The sequence below is a fragment of the Dermacentor silvarum genome, chromosome 11 (assembly GCF_013339745.2).
Source record: "Dermacentor silvarum isolate Dsil-2018 chromosome 11, BIME_Dsil_1.4, whole genome shotgun sequence".
NCBI lineage: Eukaryota > Metazoa > Arthropoda > Arachnida > Ixodida > Ixodidae > Dermacentor > Dermacentor silvarum.
Genome location: NC_051164.1, coordinates 103,963,671 through 103,981,776, shown reverse-complemented (window position 1 = coordinate 103,981,776; position 18,106 = coordinate 103,963,671). Strand labels below are relative to the sequence as shown.

Genomic DNA, 18,106 nt, shown 5'->3' with positions numbered 1-18,106 from the left:
TATTGCCCCTGGAAAGATGTCTTGCCAGCAATGTATTTGCGTTTAAAAGTGAAACCGCCTTTAAGGGAATCGGTGCAAGCTTGGTTTACGTAAGCTGGCTTTCCGATGTTGAGTATTGCTGTGAAGCCTACTTATAAAGAAAAATGCGATGCGAACGGGGTCCGTTGACGCTATCGCGTTCCGCTATTAAAGGCGAAGCTTAAGCGTCCTCCAATTCTTTCGTCAGAGGAACGCGATACTTCCAAAGACTGTGATGCCCGCCTATATATCATGTCATTGCATTAACAGAATTCGCGGCAGGTAGTCAGTCTCTAAACGCTGTGCAAGAGTACGGGTATGTGTGGCCTCCGAGATAGCAACGGCGCGGGCGCCGGTGGGATCTTGGAGGCCACGGTTAATACAAAGAGTTTCCTACGATAATTTGTGGAGGGAACTTCGGCGCAGCAGCTATACCATGGCAACCGAAGGGTAAATATTGACCTTGTAATTATACCTCCAACGGGGACGTTATTGTGTAGTGGGGTTGGAAAACGGTGCACACCGGCTTATTCTCCTCCTCTTCGCCCGATCGAGAGTGGCCGAGAGTGAGCTGCGCGTTACGTAAACGCTGCTAAAGAAAGCAAAAAAAAAAAAAAAAAAACACAATTATACTGTGGGGTTTTACGTGCCAAAACCACGATATGAATGAGGCACGCCGCATAGTGGGGGACTCCGGACCAATTTTGGCCACCTGGGGTTCTTTAACGCGCATTTAAATCTCCAATACACGACTGTGTTTGCATTTCGCCGCCATTTTTCTAGTAACAGCCCTTTCGTGGCTGTTACTGACAAAGAAAGTCGCTTGTAGTGGTGGTGCTTGTGTAACGTCGTCCTAACGTCCGCACCAGCTTCGCTGTACGTCCACTTTCAAAGGGTGGAATGGATGCGGATTCTTTTTAAAGTGGAGCTGTTCAAGCCGAGCGTTAGTGCGTAACGTGGGAACAGAAATTGTGGGCCGATCCTGGCGGTAGTGCAGAAAGGGTCCAAGCGCAATGGCACATACCCCTGTGAACTAGCGAAGCTGAGCCTAAGTCTAGCTAATCATAGTTGGGACTACTTAAGCTTAGTCAGTCATCGATAGCCAATCAATAGTTAATCGATCAATTATCAGTACATTCCGGAAAATGCTGGGGATGACTCGGTAGTGCTTAGCCTAGCCCAAAAGCCAGGACTAGCTAAGTGCCCATCAGCTCCGCTGTCTCTTTAGCATTGCGCCTCCAGTGCAAGCTACGCTATTTTTTTTTTTAACTTCGGCCACAGAATTGTGTGCGGTGATGTAAAGATAGCGCTGTGATGACTCACCGAGGCGACACCGTAGCGTCCGCACACGAAGTCGTAAAAGTTGTCGCACGGCTCCTTGGTGTCGTCTATAGAGTAGCTCATCTCCTCGATCCACCTCTCGCAAGTCGGCGACTGGCAGCCAACCAAGGACCTGGGAAAACGTGAGGCCTAAGAGGAAGCTTTCGCTTGGAGGCTCCCATCTAAATACATGCGACAGGAGAAATCGTTTTCCTCGGCAACCACTGGGTCAACCGTGATGAATTTTGGTGCATATATAGATTGAAATCACTCCTGAAAGCAGAGTTTCAAATTATGCCATCATTTTTTTTATTCGAAGAAATTGCTAAATTTCTGAATAACACCTGAGAATAAAGGTTACAATTCGAATTCAGCAATAAATAAACAATATCACCATTCTGCAAACTGCATACAATAATGCATCTAAAGCGGACAAAATTTATGCGCTTTACACTGCTATGAAATATATCGCTAATCTGTGCGTAGGACTTCTGCAAAACCCCTCGTAAGCATTGCAGCAATTTTACGTTAGATTTAAACTTGTCTATCAAATTTGTACGCCTGAGGTGCTCTAAGAGATGCAGTTAACAGTTTTATAATTTCAAAAGCGGCGCACTGGTCGAGGCATGGACGAACACTAAATCACACAAGTACTTAGCCTCTTGAGTTTTGGTGATCTACCCCGTATTCTAGAACGCCCCTCCACTCAACAGTCCGCCTAGACTCAATGGATGGATGGATGCTATGAGAGACTCCTTTGAAAAGGGGTGGTGGGTTACGCCCCCAAGCTCTTGGTGGCGCAACTTGGGAAAGTAGATGGCAGCGCCGCCTCTCGACAGAAGTGGTCACTGCGCGTCATTGGCCCTCCGTGGCAATACCTGTTAAGCGTAGTGTCTTCTGCAATTGAGAGGCGGCGCTGCGCTCAATCGGTGTAGAAATTTCAATAGTTTAGAATTGACCTTTATGGATAGCATTTCTGGATATTAAGGGAGCCTACGACAATATATACAGGGAATTGTTATGGGGGGGGGGGGGGGTATTCTCAATCACGAAGGCATAGATGATGATTTCGTGGAACTGCTGAGGGAGATATATAGAGACAAACTGAGTACAAAATGTATGGGAAGGGCGAAAATGTAATGAAGTGGTGGAAATTCACCAAGAATTGAAGCAAGGATGTCCTCTGTCTTGATTCTTGTTCACTCTTTATGTTAAGGGCATATAAAGACGTCTGGAAAACAGTGAATTAACGTTTGATTTATCTTACATTCGTAATGTGCAAATGGTGAAGCAGGAGGTCCCCGAATCGATGTATGTGGACGGTATAGCGCTACTAGTGGACAATGCCAGATATTTACGGAGACTTTTGAATATCTGTGGCAACGCAGCGACAAATCTACAGGCCTTAAGTTTAGCACTGTTGAGCCTGGCAGTCCCTCGGGATAAGTGATGCCTCACCGGCAGACGCGCAGCTGTGGAGTGCTGTTCACGCTTCGTTTTCTCGAGGCCAGAGAGCTAGCGACTAAATCAGCGTCACCTGACACTAATGGACAATCAATTATGTTTCATTCTTCGGCTGTTCGACCACCCAAAGCTGACGGGCGAGACGAGTTCTGGAACCCCAGACAGCAATGGGTCATCGGCTCCGTGCGTCACTAAACCGCAGAGAACCTGGGAATTATGGTCTTTAATGCAGAGACGAGTAATTACGTGATATCAATTCAACAGCAAGTCATACTCATAGTCTAGCAATATAAATATCTCGGCGTATACATCAACAAAGGAAACCGTACTCAAGCACCCAAAAAGATAATCTGAAAATAAAGGGAAAGCGGAATGCAGCAATAACGAAACATATAACGTTTTGGGGCTACTATAAATATGAGGTGGTGTGTGGTATCTGGAAAGGAGTAATGGTGCCAGCGCTAACGTTCGCAAATGCCACTGTATGCTTATAAAATCGGTTAACTTGTCGTAGTTGGAATTTAACCAAGGATCGGTAGGCCGGTTGGCTTTGGGAGCCCACGGTAAAACCACAAATGAGGCAGTGCAAGTCAGCGACATGGGTTGGGCCTCTTTTGAAGTCAGAGAAGCACGGAGTAAAATTAGTTTTGAAGAAATAATCTGGAACATGGATCAAAATAAACGGGCGGCAAAAGTTCACAAGTATCTGTACCTGAAAAGCGTGGACACATAATGGAGGAAGAGGTCAAGAAAGTTGGCAACCAAGTAGAGGGTAATTGAAAGTGTAAATAGACAACCCTGACCCATTAAAAAGAAAGTGAGAGAAACAGAGACAGTAAATCGGATGCAAAGAATGGAAACAAGAAAGACCATAGAGATTTACAAGAATGGGAAGAAATAAATTAGAAAATAATATTTGTGCGATAACACAAAGGGAAGAGCCTTGCGATTTGAGACTCAAGCTGGTTGCTTAAGTACAAAAACATATCGGAGCAAATATTCCCGACAAGATGAGGCATGTGTCTGCTGCAGCAAAACTCTGGAGACCACTCAGCACATCGTAATGGAATGCGAAGGAATTCACCCAGCGAGACCTGTGGGTAACGTACACCTTCCAGAAGCGCTTGGGTTTAAAGTGGACGGAAGCATCAACCCCGGTCAGCAGTCGAGATAAGCAAGATACGTTTAGAGTACTAGTGGGAAGAAAAGCAGGGAAGAGATTGTTACGACCGGATTCTTTACAGGCATAGGTAGCGGTACAACGTAGATAAAGAAGTTTTGAGAAAGCGAAGAAAGATTAAGGAGATGTACACATAAATGCTAGAAAGAAAAGTATGTATATCATACCTGATTAACTCAAGCAGGCTAGGTGATTATTGTCACCGCCCCGTTTTAAAGGTACGTATGTCTATAAGTCATCATCACTGTCACAAAAGAGCGCGTAATCCAAGCGCGCGCCACGTGTCACGCAAGCCAGCAAAAGAACACGCCGGCCCCGCGGCAACTTCAACAGAGGGGGAGAGCGCATACGCCTCAAACAGCGACGCGAACAATGGCGCCGAAACGTCTAGAAGAGCCTTGACGAAGCGACGTTAACCGGAGAGAGAGAGAGAGAGAGAGAGAAAGAGGACACGCGCGCGCCGAGACACCTTCTCACCCGGCGAGTCGAAAGGGATAACTAGCGTGAGCGTGCGCCAACAGCATGAGTCATCACCCCCCCCCCCCCCTCGACAACACTCCGATGGCGGCGGTCGAAGCTTCCCAAGCTTTGGCCATGCTACGAGATCACGACACCGATAGGAAGGTTCGAGAACGCCTGTGGAGCTATATAACCGCCGTGCGAGAATCCGATTGTGGAGTATTCTATGGTGGAGTTCAGGAGTTCAGTCCGCACCGGTGAAGTGATGTAACGTGAAGACCGAGCGTCTGCGGAAGAAGGGGATACCCCGGCAAGCTAGTCGACGAGTTCATCAAGCGTCTGCATTTCCGGAAGAAGTTCCTTCTTCGAGATTTGCCCAGAGCTACGCCGAGATCGTCTGACTCCAAGACCAACCAGCACGGGTGAATACGATTGGACACTTAGTGTTCCTTTTTATTTTGTACTTTACGTGTTGGACTCTTAGTGCTTGTCGTGAATTATTTTCTTGTGTTTGTTAATACCCATCTGAATTGTATTGTGTTGTGTCTAGCCTAAGTGTGCAAGTGTGTGTGTAACTGCCTTGTGTGAAGAATATATTTTGTTGTGTTTTGGCAACTCTGGGCTCTGACTCGGTCTTTGGACAGCAACCGGCGTTCGCTGGCGCACCAGAGGGCCCGCTCTTAATTGTCCTTGCTTTCGTGGGATTACTTTCGGAAGCTGATAAGTCGGCTTTGGAATTTGGTCCGGCGTCTGCGCCTCGATCACGGGGTCTGTGACAATCACCTTGATGTGGAGTAACAGCTTCCAGTCGAGGATTGTATTGAGAATACGGGGGTTTATACTCGTCCATGTCTCAACAAGTGCGCTGTCTTATAAATGATAATGGCCAATCAAAAATAGCCCACCAATACCTTCTGAGTGGTTTACGAAACTGCGTTATTTGTTCTTGGTGCAGAGTCGCGGATTGGTAAACTTTGTGCTTGTAACCCGGCGCGGTAGCCCTGTGGCTATGGCGTTAAGCTGCTGAACTCGAGGTCAGGGGTTCGATCCCGGCAGCGGCGGCCGGATTCCGATGGAGGCGGAATGCAAAAGCGCCCACGTACCGTGCACTGGGTGCACGCTAAAGAGCCCCAGATGGTCAAAGTTAATCCGGAGTCCCCCCACTACGGCGTGCCTCATAAGAACGTGGTTTCGGCTCGCGTAAAGCCACAGAATATTTGTGTTCATGCTTTTTAAAAAAAAAAAACTTTGAGATTCACGATCATTTTTTCAAAGAACTATAAAAACAAAGGAAAACGCAATACCAAATAAAAATCTGCTTCCCGCAGTTAAAATTTCACATTCTCTCTCAAATGCAACAAATTTCATTCAAAGCGGTCCAGCGGTTGTCTCATGAAAGCATTTGTTCATTTTGCATGCATTTGAATAAGGAAATCGCAGTTGGCCCCGAGCTAAAGCCTGACCATAATTAGAAGTTCCACTGTGGCATGCTGTCGCGAGAAGAAAGATCTCGAAACTGTAGCTGGAGCACGGTTGGTGCGTGACGCCGATCAGTTTTGAATTTCAAGTTTTGACGAAACTCGTACGAGGCAGAAAAGGCAACACGAAAAGCGGCACAGTGAAGTTACACGTGGTGTTTCAGCAAACTTGCGCTAAAGCTATAAAAAGTGCTAGTGCACGCACTAGTACTTTTTAGTCCGGAGGTTCGGAGGTGCTAGTGCACGTACTAGAACTTTTTAGTCCGTAGATCCGGGGGTTCGGCGCATATACTGCAGCCTATGCCGGCACAACGAACAAGTTCAATTCCATGAAAGACCGGCCAGAACCGGCAGCATCCGGTTCCAGTTGTGCATGAACTGCCGCCTGATATCCCGCGGCCTATAGTTCCCGCCCGTTTGCCGCTGGCGCTAGCGTCGCTTGGTCACCATCAATTGACGTCAAAGACAGACGTGATATCATGCGACAATATCTTTCAGTGCGCGTAGATGTTGTGCAACTGCCATAGGATTTTCTACAAAATACGCTAAGGAGACAATTGTAGCGATCGTTGTGTTGCCGGGAGTTATAGGTAGCACGTGGACTGTCTATAATCTTCGTGCTTGTAGTTTTTACAACGCTTTCTCCTTCTAAAGTTTCAAGCGAATCTTTTTTTCTTCTTCAAGCGCATCAAGGCAACAAGTGTTCGCGCACATGCTTCCCAATTGCGAACGCTTGCGCTTATAACGCAGTATCTTGTTGAACGTGATCAATCCGGAAAGTCACAGAGCCGCTTGAGGCCGGAAGGACCCCCGATTCCTAAGCTGGCCGAAGCGCCATGCACACTCTTCCTCTTGTTTCACATAAGTTCCCATTAGTGTAGCATTTTTGCCAAAATGTTCCACTTAGTCGGTGTGCGACCTTTGCGAAATTAGATTAAGGCAGCTCCCGGCCGTATATACCACTAGCGTCACAGTCTCCTTTATAGTCATACTTATTAGAACCGCTATGCGGGGTGTTTCAGTGAACACTTTCAAAATGTTTAGAGGTGACCTGTGGCCGGTAGCACAATTCTAGTTCATGAGGTGGTCGACCCGAAGAGGCGGAGATTACTTGCACAAACAATTGAAATGGATAATCTAATAATTAATAAAAATTCACCAATTAAGTTCTTAACCAATTGTCTTATGACCCAAATTGCAATTTACAAATTCTAGCCATTGTAGGAGCTGGGAGTAGTGATCTCGGAGTCCCACGTCAAACTGAGGGTCGCGCTCTTGCCTTGTCATCTACCCGTTTAGAAACGGGTAGATGGCAGTACGCTACCGGGGCGTCTGTGACACCCCCGGAGGTTTAGCGGGCCCACGCCGTCGTCCGAGCAGGCTTGACGAGGGTTGCTGCGTTAGCGAAGAGTACGAGGTCGAGAGGTAGGGTAAACGGAACAGGGGGTTTATTTACATGGAAGAGGCCAACGTATTTACATAACAAGGGAATACTCGTACTGGCCGGAGTATACGGAGCGCATTGCATCGTAGCATGTCAGCGCTACTGAATCTGAGCAGACAACATCGGTTTGGGAGAGCACTATCTACATGTTAGAACAGAAGGGAGAGCACTAGCTATAGACTTCTCGGAGAGCACTCTCTACATCTTTCTGCAAATGGGAGAGCACTCCAGATGAGCCGCAAACGTCGGCTTAAATGCCCTGCGTTCTCCCCAGATCCCTGTCCAGGAAGGTCTAGATCCCCCAGAGGAAGGTCTAGATCCCTAGACCTTCCTCCAACCGGAGCCTCTAATGTAACCGAAGGTCCCTCCTTAAAGGCGAGGGTAACACATAATCATTCCAGCGCCTTTATTTCCCGAAGACACCTGGAAAAGTAGCCTCGGGCGCACACCGCTCACTGTCAAAGAGAACGGAGCTGGGGACGCTCGTAGACGGGAGGTGTCACGCTTGACCCAATCTGGCGCGTTTCGGCTCCTAGGATGACCCAGAAATTAGCTGCTTCGTCTGTCGAACAGCTATGGCGGCTAGCAGCGGCCATAGAGTTCCTCGGTCCCAGCGTCAAGGTCGGCGACGAAGTGGCATTCCGCAACCACGTATTCGTCGCAACGTGTCTCGCCATGGTGTCGCCGCTGGTCTTTCCCGTCGGACGTATTTTGAACTCCACATGGCGATTCGTCGCAGGAAAGCAGTGGAGGGTTGAAGGTCACCGCCCCGGCTGGCCGTTTGTGACACCATGGAGTTCGCAAGGCGGATCCACTTGGAACGAATTCTCAGGATGACACCAGTTTAGAAATAGTAATTCCCGAACTTTGCGGAGAAATGCAATAGCGTTCCAGTTACTTTTGAGATTCAATGCATAAAACGACGTTTTGTTAACAAAGTAAGTAAAACGACAGTGCATTTCTCCGCAAAGTTCGGGAATTACTATCTCGGAACTGGTGTCACTGCGAGAATTCGTTGCAAGTGCAAGAATTCGTTGAGTTCCGCCTTGCGAACTCCATGGCTAGAATTTGTAAATAGCAGCATGGGCTATAAGTTAATTAGTTAAAAATATGATCGGTTAATTTTTGTTAATTAGTTTATTGTGCATTTCAGTTGTTTGTGCAAGTAATGTCCGCCTGTTTGAGTGGAGCAGATCATGAACTAGAATTGTGCTTTCTGACACAGACCACCTCTAAAACGTTTTGATAGCGTTCGCTGAAACACCCGCTATATACGGCACTCACAGTAGCGTTCAATATGAGCTCGACTGCACTGTGCCGCCCGTGGAAGAGGCTCCGAGTCTCCGCGGTGGCGCCAACATACGACACACTGGAGGGCCAAACGCCGTTCCGATTACTGGTAGTTAAAATATATTTTTTTTTTTCGTATGTCACCGCCACCGCGCAGTCTTGGAGCCCCCTTTCGACAACGGGCAGCAAGTTGCAGCTCATATCGAACGAGAACACACTTACCGAATTCCTGCGGGTATTCCGAGGCACACGAGCAACACCATTGAAGTGCCGACGACGACGCACCTCGTGTAGCGACGCCACCGGGGCTTCTCGTACCGGAACAGGGGCGACTGCAGCCAGGACGGAGGCTCGGCGGCGGCGACGGCGACGGGCGATTCGAGAGACGTCTTCGAGGACTCGTCCTCACTACCGACGCTGGTCGTTGTGTCGGTCTTCTTGGAGGCGCCCTTGACGGCGACGTCGCCTTGACTCCTGGCCGCCGCAACGCTGCCACGTACTGATGACATCCTAATTATTTCCAATGTTGGTCAATCAGCTGGAAGATCAGCCTACCAGTCGGTAAATGCCGATCTCAGTCAGCCAGTCAATCAGTCAGGTACTTAGGCAGTCAACAAATTTTTTTGTTGATCAGTCAATCAATGCGTAAGTCAGTCAATATAAAGCATTCGGACGGTCAGACATGTCATTGAGCAACTCAATGAACCCGCCGCTTAGTGTATCCGTGAACCAGTCAAAAACACCGGTAACTTAATTTCAGTCAGTCTCGATGAATGAAGCAATCGATCCAAGTCGGCCAATCAATCACTCAATCAATTCTATTTTTGCGCAAAACACAAACGGATGAGCAACGGAAAGAAAGGTGTCCGGCAGCTAGACACGCTTTAAGCACGCGAAACAGGAATAAAGACTAATTAATCCCAACGAAATAAGATTTCGGAAACACATGTCGTACAATATAATAATTATCTCGCGAAATTGCGAACTTCTTTCGTACAATGATAATCATATCACAATGGTAATTTGGCTGGTTTTGTATAGATATCCACAAATATATTCGGTGACATAGCGAACGGCCTAACAGCTAGGCACCTACGCCAAACCTTATCAACTGAACTGCGAACAGTATCTACTTAGTTTTGCTCGCGTAAAATGATCCACCTTTAAAAAAATACTTGGTCCACGATAGAGGAAAATCCTGTATGTAGGCTCCTGAGACAAAGCTTCCTCAGGGTTTAAGAAAACGAATTCCAAGCTCCGCTCTTATGAGGACCACGATAGTCGGCGAGGTAGCAGCATGCTTACCCCCTGGCTCGAAGCTAAACGATGAATAGCAGAAATAAGAGCAGCGGTGCAGCAATCACCAAGCGTCGACGATTTTCTTCTTTGAGGCTGAAACTGCACGCGTCATCACGCGCCGTTAGCTGGTTGGTTGGTCCTACATGAAATGGCACTATACCCACTACGGGGGATCCGCCAAGAAACGGGTGCAATCAGAAACAAAGTGAAAAAAAAAAAGAATTAAAGAGCATTGATTAAAAAGCCGGCAGATTCCACGGCCTGTGGGAATCGATGTTATGCGAAGCAGTGTGCGGGGAACCAAGTTGAAACGACAATGAGAGCCCCAAGACGTACGTAGGAGGCTCTTTCATGACCTACATATGTCATTCATGTCATGACATTCATGTCATGAGTCCTCAGGGGTCCCTTTAGCTACATCTAAGAGACCTTAATTAAGGCGAAAGGTTTACTCATGCTCATGACTATGACTTCTAACATCAACCTTTAGTCTTTTCCTTCACTTAGTACCACATCCGAACCCATTCCATTGGTTTTTGAGTGTTAATCTGTTTTTGCTGAGTCATTCTGATTTTTGCGGAGTCATGCTCATGACTACTACTTCTACCACCATCCTTTAGTGTTTCCTTCACCTAGTACCCACGCCCGAACCCATTTCAGTGGTTTTTGAGTGTTAATATTTTTTTCGCTGAGTCGTTGTCATTTTTGCTGAGTCATGTTCCTGACTATGACCTCTACCATCATGCTTTAGTGTTTCCTTCTCTTAGTACCCACGTCAGAACTCATTTCAGTGGCTTTTGAGCGTTAATATTTTTTCGCTGGGTCATTGTCATTTTTGCTGAGTCATGCTCATGATTATGACTTCTGTCATCACCCTTTAGTGTTTCCTTTACTTAGAGCCAACGTCCGAACCCATTCCAGTGGTTTTTGAGTGTTAATCTTTTTTCGCTGGGTGATTGTCATTTTTGCTGAGTCATGCTCATGACTATGACTTCTACCACCATCCTTTAGTGTTTCCTTCACTTAGTACCCACGTCCGAACCCATTTCAGTGGTTTTTTAGTGTTCATCTTTTTTCGCTGGGTCATTTTCATGACCTACACGACACACATGTCATGATATTTATGTCATGACCTATCGATTATGTTCGTCATACACTCCTGTCATACTATGCCAATTTTGGTACCTCCCAAGTTAACGAAACTACCATTAGAGCACCAAGACGTAGGCGGCTTTTTCATGAGCTACATGACACGCATGTCATGATGTATCATTTATGTTCTTCATATACTCTTGTCATAGTATGCCAATTTTGGTACATACCAAGTTAACGAAACGACCATGAGAGCACAAAGACGTAGGCGGATATATAGATAGATAGATAGATAGATAGATAGATAGATAGATAGATAGATAGATAGATACTGTCAAAGTAGCAAATGTTCGCCAATAAATGCCTCGCATTTAAAATGGAGCTGGGCAGGCAATGTAATGCGTAGGATGGATAACCCATGGACCATTAGAGTTACAGAATGGATACCAAGAGAAGGTAAGCGCAGTCTGGAACGGCAGAAAACTAGGTGGGGTGATGAAGTTAGGAAAATTGCAGGCGCAAGTTGGAATCAGCTAGCGCAAGACAGGAGATCACAGGTAGAGGCCTTCGTCCTGCAGTGGACATAAATATAGGCTGACGATGAATCGACGCAAATTCCCCGTGCGACAGTTTCGCGTTTGCACAGACGCGGAAGGGAAAGGCCGCAAAATAAGCAAGCTTTTACACTCAGTGGTATGTTGTGTCTTATTTGTTGCTAATCAGGTGTTTGTTTTCTCTTCCACATCCTACACTAATTTTAAACGCGGGACTCTTTTCAGAAGCGCTCTCACTTGTGCGCGCGTTGCATCCGTAGCTTTCCCTTCATTGCCACAGAGAATTGTCCGCGAGTATAGGTGGTGTTGAATGGAGGCGATTTTTTTTTTTTCTTTTCACTTTTCGAACTGAACCAGCACAGCCAACGTCTCCTTTACTAGGATGCCTGGCGCGTCAGCGCCCGCGCCGAAGCCTCCGCTCAACCCTCTCCTGTTTACGCGCGCCTCTGCCGCGCAGCGGCGCTGTGTCCTGACACTATCGTGCGCCCCACCGGCACCGCCAGTGCCCGCGCAGTCTCTGTGGTAGTCCATTCATAGTGAGGATTAACGTTCTAGGTCTCAGTTTTTTTCGGCACCCGACGTGCTACTTTTTACCGCGTGTCTTGCCGCTTCATTGCTCGGCCTAATAACCGCAGTTGAAGCCCAGCCACACGGTATTGCTGCGTGCCCTTTTGCATATGTCAAGCCAGCGCAAGAAGCTCCCTGGCAATTTTCTGTCTTATATATCTCGCGTAGTTAGTGAAAAACTTGCGTGTGAGAACTGTGTGTGGCTTTAGTTAAGAAGCCAGAGGGAAACTCTGCTATGGATGGGTTGATTTCCCACCAAGATGGGGCTGGCCTCTACTACCCGACAATAGAACTCATTAGTTATTTGTGATCTGTAGAAATATGTGGAATGCTATCAAACCAAAAATCTCTCCTGAAACCTATGAAGCAGTGTCTGTAGCACTGCATGAGTGTAATCGCAGTCTTGCCTGTGTTGAAATGTGAAAGCTGCAACGACGACCACGGGAGGCTTTTGTACAGCTCATATGAAAAAAAATTCATGAAGCCGATATTTGCATCTAATAACATAGATATTGAAACTGCATAGAATAACTATAGACTGATGCTATTTGTTTGTTTAGTGAAGTAATTTTATCGAACTGGAGACATGAAAAATTGTGATAACAGTGTTATGAATTGGGGAACATTTCTTTCCTATTCCATGCTTTCAATAATTGTTGGCTTCCTTCATATGTATGGCATAACGAACCCCCTCATTTCCCTACCCTTGTTTGTGATAGCAAACTCAATTCCTGTTTTGCACCTCCATTAACTGTCAATTTTTTCCATGTTTCTTCATAGCTGGGACTGCTGCTAATATGCATAAACAGTGTCATACTTATTCCTGCCATAAAATGTTTACATATTCTTTTTTCTTCTTTGTTCATAATTTCCTTAGCATTAAGTGCATGAACCCATATTTGATCTCGCTTTGCATTCATGCTTTTGTCTTTTATTGCGATAGCAATTATATGGACACTCCAAAGCAGATTTCTGCCGTCGGCGTCGCCGTTGCCGTCGCCGTCGCCGTGAGGTTCCGTATGACGTCAATGGAGATGAAATCGTCGCCGCGCGCCACCGAACGCTGTATGTGCGAGTGAAAGGGCGCGAGGGACGCGCGCTTTCACGGGGAGTGAACGCACGGCGGAGAACAAACGCGCGTTCTGTGCCGTGCTCCCTTAAGGGCTGCAGAAGTAGGCGTCTCTTTCCTCCTTTACAATCACCATATATGTAGAGCAAACGCGCCTTCTTCTGACGCACGAAAGGCCGTGGGGGGGGGGGGGGGGGGAGGCGACGTTTAGCTGCGGCACCAAGTGCCTATTTATATCAAAGGCTCCGGCAACAGTCACCAACGCTGCACGCGTTTTGAGCGAACTCGGGCAAAACGCCGACGGCGTCGACAACAGTTCTGCGTGTTGCCGGCGCTGCTGCATGTCCAAGTTTATACAGCTCATAAAGCTAATATCATTACTCCGTATAGCTCTCTACTAAGTTGCTATCGCAATTGATGCTTCACCTTTCAGGTGAAACTGCGACAACTTTTTAACACGAAAGTGTTTTATGCCGGGGTCCACCAAGACTTCACTGACGTATTTCCGTCACGGAAATACGTCACACGAACATACACGAACATAATACAAAGAAAGAAACCAGAAGAAAAAGTTCCACAAACATGCAAAATTTGGAAATCGAACCCACGACCTCTCGGTCCGCGACGATAGATCGTCGAGCGTTTAACCCATTGCGCCACAAACGCATTTGCAGAGAGCTACACAGACGCGCCTTATATATCTAACACTCCTACGTGTACCCGCGCTCTTGCTCGGGGCGGTGCCGCCGCCTACGAGCAGAAAAGAGAAGTACTGCATTATGACACTAACGCGCACCGACAGTGAACGCTTCGGTGGTCTCAGCACTACGACGCCTCGATGCCAGCATTCGAAGGGACGCTGGCATCAAGAAGCACTACCAACGCCAGGTGGCGTTCACCGTACTCAGCACAGCGGAGCGTGGCCTCCGCAATTAGCTCTGAAAATGTTTCTGAAGTTGATCGCGGAGGCTGCAATTACGACGCGCTGTACGCGCTGATTTGACTCGGTGACGATTCAGTTACGTGCTTTGTCTTGCGCGTTGTATTAGTGTGTCAGTTACGTGCTTCGTCTTTCGCGTTGTGCTAGCGTGTGCAGCGTAGTGCAGCTTCCATATGCACGACGGTTGCTCATGGTCATCGACGTTGGTAGTCGTGATGGAGGAGACGTGCCACCAGGCGTCAGCGTGGGTGCATCAACGCCTAAGGGCGCTTTAGCCACAAAACACCAATAGACATTATATATCAATGTGCAATAAACATTACACTACTTCTGTGAAGACACGTTTCACTTTCGTGTTCTATACCGATTCCTATATAAGAGGGATCAACCACATTTTTTCATATTGGATCAATTTCTGATCTCATTATTGCCGTTCTGTGATAATGCGTTATCTGCAACATGCCCTTTTAGCAAAGAATATTTAGCCTGCACTTCTGCTGCAGTAAATAAACAGTGTGCTATTGTTATTTTACTTCATTTACTTTCTCGTTTCGTCTTCAAAACTACATAATTTCACTCTGCTGAGCTTTGCAAATCTTGAAGCACAAAATTTTTCCACAGTTCAGCGCTGCAAACCTTCGGAGAGGGACTGGAGCAGTGACTTTCTATTGCGGAGCAAGCGGTGTGTAGTTTCAGAAGTTCGCGCCACCTCGCGGAAAGCCGGAGAAACACAGCGGTCCCGGGCGAACAATAGGAGCGCGGCCGACGTAAAGGAGTAAAAGAGGCGCTGACACAGCTAAGGAAACCGTTTCGCTATTTGCACAATTCCCCCGTTATCTTGTAGAACCTCCGGTACTGATCGCCATCATTCACCTGCCTTTCTGCATCTGTTCCGGCAGAATTTGAGACAACCTCCTTCAGTGATCCAAACCAGTTGTAAAAGTCAATCGCGCCCAATGTCTTTTAAGCTATCGTCGCAATTTAGGCAAATCAAATGTTTGGTTGGTGCACTTCGGCTGTCACGGGGCTTCGACGTGACCGAAATGGCGCTAGCATATACAGGGTGTCCCAGCTATCACGCAGCACGATTTAAAAAAAAGAGCAACGGCGTTACGCGAAGGAAACCTAGTGCGTGTTGTTTCCAGTGCAGTGTAGTAGCCACCCAGTAATTTTTTTATTAATTAATTGTATTTAATTATCTAACTCGAGAAGTACTGTCCTAATTATCAAAGTGTCAATGAGGCGTTTGTAGGCAACCACGTGGGGCATCTAACTACGGTATTTTCAGCGCCTTACTAATTGCGTACTCATTTTTTCCAAATGACAAAGAAACCCCGCGAAATATAAAAAAAAAAAAAAACACCACGTGACGACGCTCCAACCCGCATAATAAAGCAGCGCCCTCGAACAAGCTCCCTCTGAGTTAGCCAGAATGAAATAAACGAAAGAAAGGAAGAAAGAAGAAATCGTGACCGAGTTTGTGTTTTACCTCCGACCGAAGGAGCACATCGCGTTTGGTGTTAGTTGGAAAGGAGCTGCGATAGCTGTTGTCTTAGCGTAGATAGTGTGCATGGGTGGCTTTTTTTTTTCTGAGCAGAACCTGTCACCGCAGAAGCTGATCGATTAAATCCGCGCAAAGGTTTACAGGTGTGTATTGTATCGCCCCAGTCGCCATGTCTTATTTTAATGAGCAGAAGGCGAACATGATGCTTGCTTTGGGAGCTGCAAATGGCAACACAAGAAAGGCCGCAAAGATTTATCGGTTATGGAAGTGTGGCGGTAGACCCAACGCATCGACAATCATCAGAAATTATGAAAGCCTGCGAGAAACCGGCAGCTTCAAAAAAAAAAAAAAAAAGAAAAAGAAAACAGCGGCAGAGGACTTCATCTTTGAGTCCTAACATACGCGCGGATGTTCTGGCATTTATGGCCTCAAACCCTCCAGCTAGCGTGCGAGACGTGGCCGCCCAGGCACCAATTTCCAAGTCGTCAGTTTGGAAGATTTTTAATGACTCGGCCTTTCACCCGTACCACGTTAACCTGCACCTATGCTTGGAAGCGAAGAACTTGCAGAATCGTCTAGATTTTTCGAATTGGATCCTCACAAAATCCGATGAATCACCGAACTTTCTTAGCAACGTCATCTGGACCGATGAAGCCAATTTTTGCAGAAATGGCCACTTAAATCTGCATAATGCACACTATTGGAGTGACTCCAATCCGCACTGGGTAAAGCGCACTCGGCACCAATGTGTTCAATGTGTGGTGTGGAATTTACGACGGTGGTATAACTGGTCCCATATTCTTCGATCGGACACTGACTGGACGACGTTACGTGGACGAAATCCTTGAAGGGACGGTGGATGGGTTTTGCAGTGAAGTCCCGCTGTCACGTCTTCCACTTCTGTGGTATCAGCAAGATGGGGCGCCAGCACACAGCAGCAGTCGAGCACGAAACTGGACTGAATGCGACTTTTCACACACAATGGATTGGAAGGCACGGGCCTGTCCATTGGCTGGCTAGGTCACCTGATCTCTCTCCACTCGATTTCTCTCTGTGGGGTTTCGTAAAAGTTCGTGTTTACGTGACCGAGACGAAGACGTCAGATTAGCTCCAGGCAAGGATAACGGATGTCTGCAGCAGAATCCCACCCTCGGTCATCGAAAAAGCCACTGAAGATGTGATAAAGCGGGCTCAGTACTGCGTGGCTGCAGAAGGGGACCTATTCGAACACGTCCTATAAGCGGCAGCTGGTGTTCAACGGCGCTTACGAATGCACCGATAATGAAGCAACCGTGCAATCTGACTTTTTCCTTTGTTTTTCGCTCACGTCCCGATTGCCAAATCGGAACATTAGGCAGTGGAACATTACTTAATTGAACGCATCGGTTTTGTCTTTTCTCTACACGTGGCCGGGTCACTTCCGAGTGTGTTTATTTTACTTTTATTTTTTGCCATGAACCTATTTTGGAAGCACGTACTCATGAAAAATAACGCCCTCACTTTAATTTGACTTTGGTCCGAGGCAAGCTTCTGGCGCGAAGTATAGCTGCGCATGCACTCCTTCGATGTGGTGCGAGCAGAGCTGGTATTTTGAAATATTCTATGTCTATTTCATTGCTTATTGCGTTTCGACCGTGATCAGAGCATTGCTTCGACCGCGTTTTCAAGGACCATTTTTATCAAGTGGATCACTCAGCCGTGAGAGACGGATAGGAAGCGTGACGTATAATTGACAGGAAGAAATCGCTGCTACGCCGCGAAACTTGCTGTTGCGGATCCTTCCATACCATTGTCAAGGTGATGCGTTGTCTCTTGGGTGGTGCGACAGGCAAAAGCCGTTGCTTTCAATCAGCTTACTTGAGGGCGCTCCTTTATGATGCGGGTGGGAGCGTCGTCACATGGTATATTTATATTTCGCGGGCTTTCTTTATCACTCGGAAAAAATTGAGTACGCAATTGTACGGCGCTGAAAATACCGCAATTAGATGCCCCACGTGGTTGCCTACAAACGCCTCATTGACACTTTGATAATTAGGACAGTACTTCTCGAGTTAGATAATTAATTACAATTAATTAATTAATTATCAGTAACGAAAAAAATACTGGCGGCTACTACACTGTACTTGAAACAATACGCACTAGGTTTGCTTCGCGTAACGCCGTTGCTCTTTTTTTAAATTGTGCTGCGTGATACCGGGGCACCCTGTATAGAGAGAATATAGTTTTATTGCGATAGAAATTATATGGACACTCAAAGAGGATTTCTGCCGTCGGCGTCGCCGTGAGGTTCCGTATGACGTCAACGGCGATGAAATCGTCGCCGCGCGCCGGACGCTGTTTGTGCGAGTGAAAGGGGACAAGGGAGTCGGAGGGACGCGCGCTTTCACGGGGAGCGAACGCACGGCTGAGAACAAACGCGAGTTCTGGG

At 47.0% G+C, this 18,106-nt stretch overlaps 1 protein-coding gene across 1 annotated transcript in view; it reads right to left on the bottom strand.

Annotated features, from left to right (window-relative positions):
• The window catches only part of LOC119432804 (neprilysin-1), an 85,733-nt gene that overhangs the window by 16,822 nt on the left and 50,805 nt on the right, over nt 1-18,106 (bottom strand). The window contains exons 11-12 of the mRNA XM_049658399.1: nt 8,876-9,163; nt 1,342-1,471 (exon numbers count right to left, since the gene is read on the bottom strand). Of these exons, the coding sequence (XP_049514356.1) occupies nt 1,342-1,471; nt 8,876-9,163 (418 nt within the window). The remainder of the gene's footprint in view (nt 1-1,341; nt 1,472-8,875; nt 9,164-18,106) is intronic.